This window comes from Hibiscus syriacus, unplaced genomic scaffold (assembly GCF_006381635.1).
Source record: "Hibiscus syriacus cultivar Baekdansim isolate YM2019G1 unplaced genomic scaffold, ASM638163v2 tig00117040_pilon, whole genome shotgun sequence".
NCBI lineage: Eukaryota > Viridiplantae > Streptophyta > Magnoliopsida > Malvales > Malvaceae > Hibiscus > Hibiscus syriacus.
Window position 1 is genome coordinate 652,397 of NW_024063535.1, and position 2,759 is coordinate 655,155.

Sequence of the window (2,759 nt, forward strand, 5' to 3'; positions counted from 1 at the left end):
GGACTTTGTAACTTAAAATAAAACATTGAAGGATAAAATACTTAAAAAATGATTAAAGTAATTATTTAACCAAATGTTAATTAAGAACCTTTTTATCTTAAAATACAAATTAATATTCAAATATTCAAAAAAACTAAAATCTAAAATAACTATTTAATTAAACAATAAAAATATTTTTTAAACACTATCCTCGTGTCTTCTACGTTGAGTATGAGCAAATCCACCAAGCCAGGAAGAAAGGGTTGAATATAGCCAGCAGTCCCGTTGATAATAAGGATAACACACCAAATAATTTCGTGGATTCGTACTGCACTCATTTCAATTAGGGTGAGAATGGATATAAGTTTTGTGAATAGTAGGTGGGTGTTGATGTAAAATATCATATTCGTCGTAGGTAGTGAGTAGGTGATGGGTTTAGAACATTACCCGCCCCACATTCGTCAATTTCGTATCTACTCGCTTCACATCCGTTCACTCACTCACTAACTAACTAACTATCCACTATGTAAATTTTGAACCATTATGAGTTTAGTTATAATTTCAAAGACTATTTTGTAAATTTTAAGATTTATAGAACATGACTTGTAATTTAACCAAATGTTAGAGTATAAACATTTTGTAATCTGTAAGGTTGATGTCAGATGGGTATGGACATGTATAAACGGGTACAGGATGGTTGGTGAGTATCAATTTGAATAGTGAGTGTAGATTTGAAAATGTACTATGTGAGCATGTATAGATTTAAAAAAATTATCCGTCATGAATGGTGGGTAAATGACAAATATAAAAATATTAGGTGAATATGAGGATGGGAAAATGATATCCACACTCGTCCCGCCCGTTTACTTCGTGGGACATGTACGTGTTAGTATCATATATATGATATATGTGTAATATGATCTTATAATACTTGACGAAATAAAATGTTAATGAGATTTTCTTAAATTGAAACACAAGAATAAGACAACAATCATGTTATCCTGCCACAATAACATGCTACCCTAACCGTACATAATTAATTATTTTAATAATTGATAATCATTTAATACACTAATAATGTAGACTTCTAATTCTATAAATAGAATTATTATTTATATATTTTTAACTGAAATTTTAAAAAATAAAAACTAAATATATGTGATATGTAACAGCTTTTAACCTATTCGTTAAAATACTTAAAATATCAAATAATGTCACCAATATTTACAATGCCAAACCATGATATTAATCCTGGCTCCGACTGAACCCATGAATGAAAAACGCTGTTCTTATTCATTACATGGTAGTATCACGTTCAAATATAATTTTCAATCTTTTGATATTGAACGTTCACACCCTTAAGTATCTACGTTGCTCGAATCCGGGTCCTCAATGAATAACAACAATTCATTTATTACGGAGGCCACTTGGTTCGTGCATGATTGATTTTTAAGCTTGAAACATAACTTGCAATTACATATAAATGCTATAAGCAGCACAGGAGATGACAACATCTCATGCTGTATTATTACTACGTCCGGCTGAACTTTGTATGCTTTAGTTCTCCTGTACAGGTATAATTCTTCCGACGAAAAGCAGAGAACTAAAAATCAGAACAAAAGAAGACAGAACAATACGCAGCAGAAGAGGAAAAAACTTATTCTGCTCAGCGACTTATCGGCCTTCATTAATTGCCTTCTGATCCTACGACTAGTGCTCCCTCCGAGATTGTATGAATTCGGATATGTATATAAATCCGTCACCGAGTTCCCGTGTACTCTTCTGTATACCGTCTCACCGAGCATTCGGGTCACTGGATCTGGTACGCTTATCTCCATGCCACCGGGACTAAGCATCGATGAACCGGGATAGCCTCCTTGTTGAGTATAGTAGATTTGTGGTTGATATGAATAACCATGGTGATTGAATGGCTGCCGGAATTGTAGACCATCGGTGGAATTAAGTGAACTTATCCTGTCAAGGACACCAATAGGACCGAGAGGTCTGTTCGGAATATTGTCGGTTGACGCCTTAGTCGTTAGGCCTCTTCCGTAAAGCGGAATCAGCGTGGCATGTGAAACTTCAGCTTTGCAAACCGGACACTCCTGATGTTTCTGGTCCAGGTTTTCAGTGGAGATGGTCTGAAAACGAAGCCATTTGTAAATGCAAGGCCAACAATACAGGTGACCGCATAGAGTAACCACCGGATCTTGTACCGAGTCGAGGCAGATGTTGCAGTCGAAACCGGCAGAGGGATCGTCATCGGAACCCATGAATGAACTCGGTGAATTCTCCCACTTCTTACCCTCTCCACTTAAAGGGTCATTAGCATCTTCAAAGTAGTGTTCAATGGCCATGTGCTGCCAAAATCCGTACAAGAAATACCATATTAGAATCACGAGAACCTTAATTGAAACACCAAAATAGTATATTTCTAAAAATCAGTGTAATCAAAGCACCCATCTCAGCTACCCAAGTTTGATGGATAATTATTACAAGTTCCATGCTTCTTCCTCAAGCAAAATACTATAGCATAAGATTATGCATGAAGGCACCCTTTCCATCCAATTCCACATGTGGTAAACAAATCTTTATTTGCTCAACAACCCCTTTAAACCTACATGAAAATACTTTTCCTACGGGTGGGGCACCAAACCTAAAACGTCATATCAATTTGATAGCCCAAAATGCATTTTTCAAATGCAGAAAACATGTTAAATCTTTTAATATTATCAGCAAATCAGATTAAATCTGGGTTTTTAAATTTCTTTATTTGGTTG

General features: G+C 35.3%; 1 protein-coding gene across 1 annotated transcript; it reads right to left on the reverse strand.

Moving 5' to 3' along the window:
- Positions 1 to 1,374: 1,374 nt before the first annotated feature.
- Positions 1,375 to 2,380, reverse strand: LOC120197048 (E3 ubiquitin-protein ligase RMA1-like). Its single transcript, XM_039198686.1, has one exon. The coding sequence runs from the start codon at positions 2,334 to 2,336 to the stop codon at positions 1,590 to 1,592; it is 747 nt and encodes a 248-aa protein (XP_039054617.1). The 5' UTR covers positions 2,337 to 2,380; the 3' UTR covers positions 1,375 to 1,589.
- Between the last annotated feature and the right edge of the window lie 379 nt (positions 2,381 to 2,759).

Coding starts and splice junctions, on each gene's coding strand:
- LOC120197048 (XM_039198686.1), bottom strand. CDS start 2,336: ATGGCCATTGAACACTACTTTGAAGATGCTAATGACCCTTTAAGTGGA.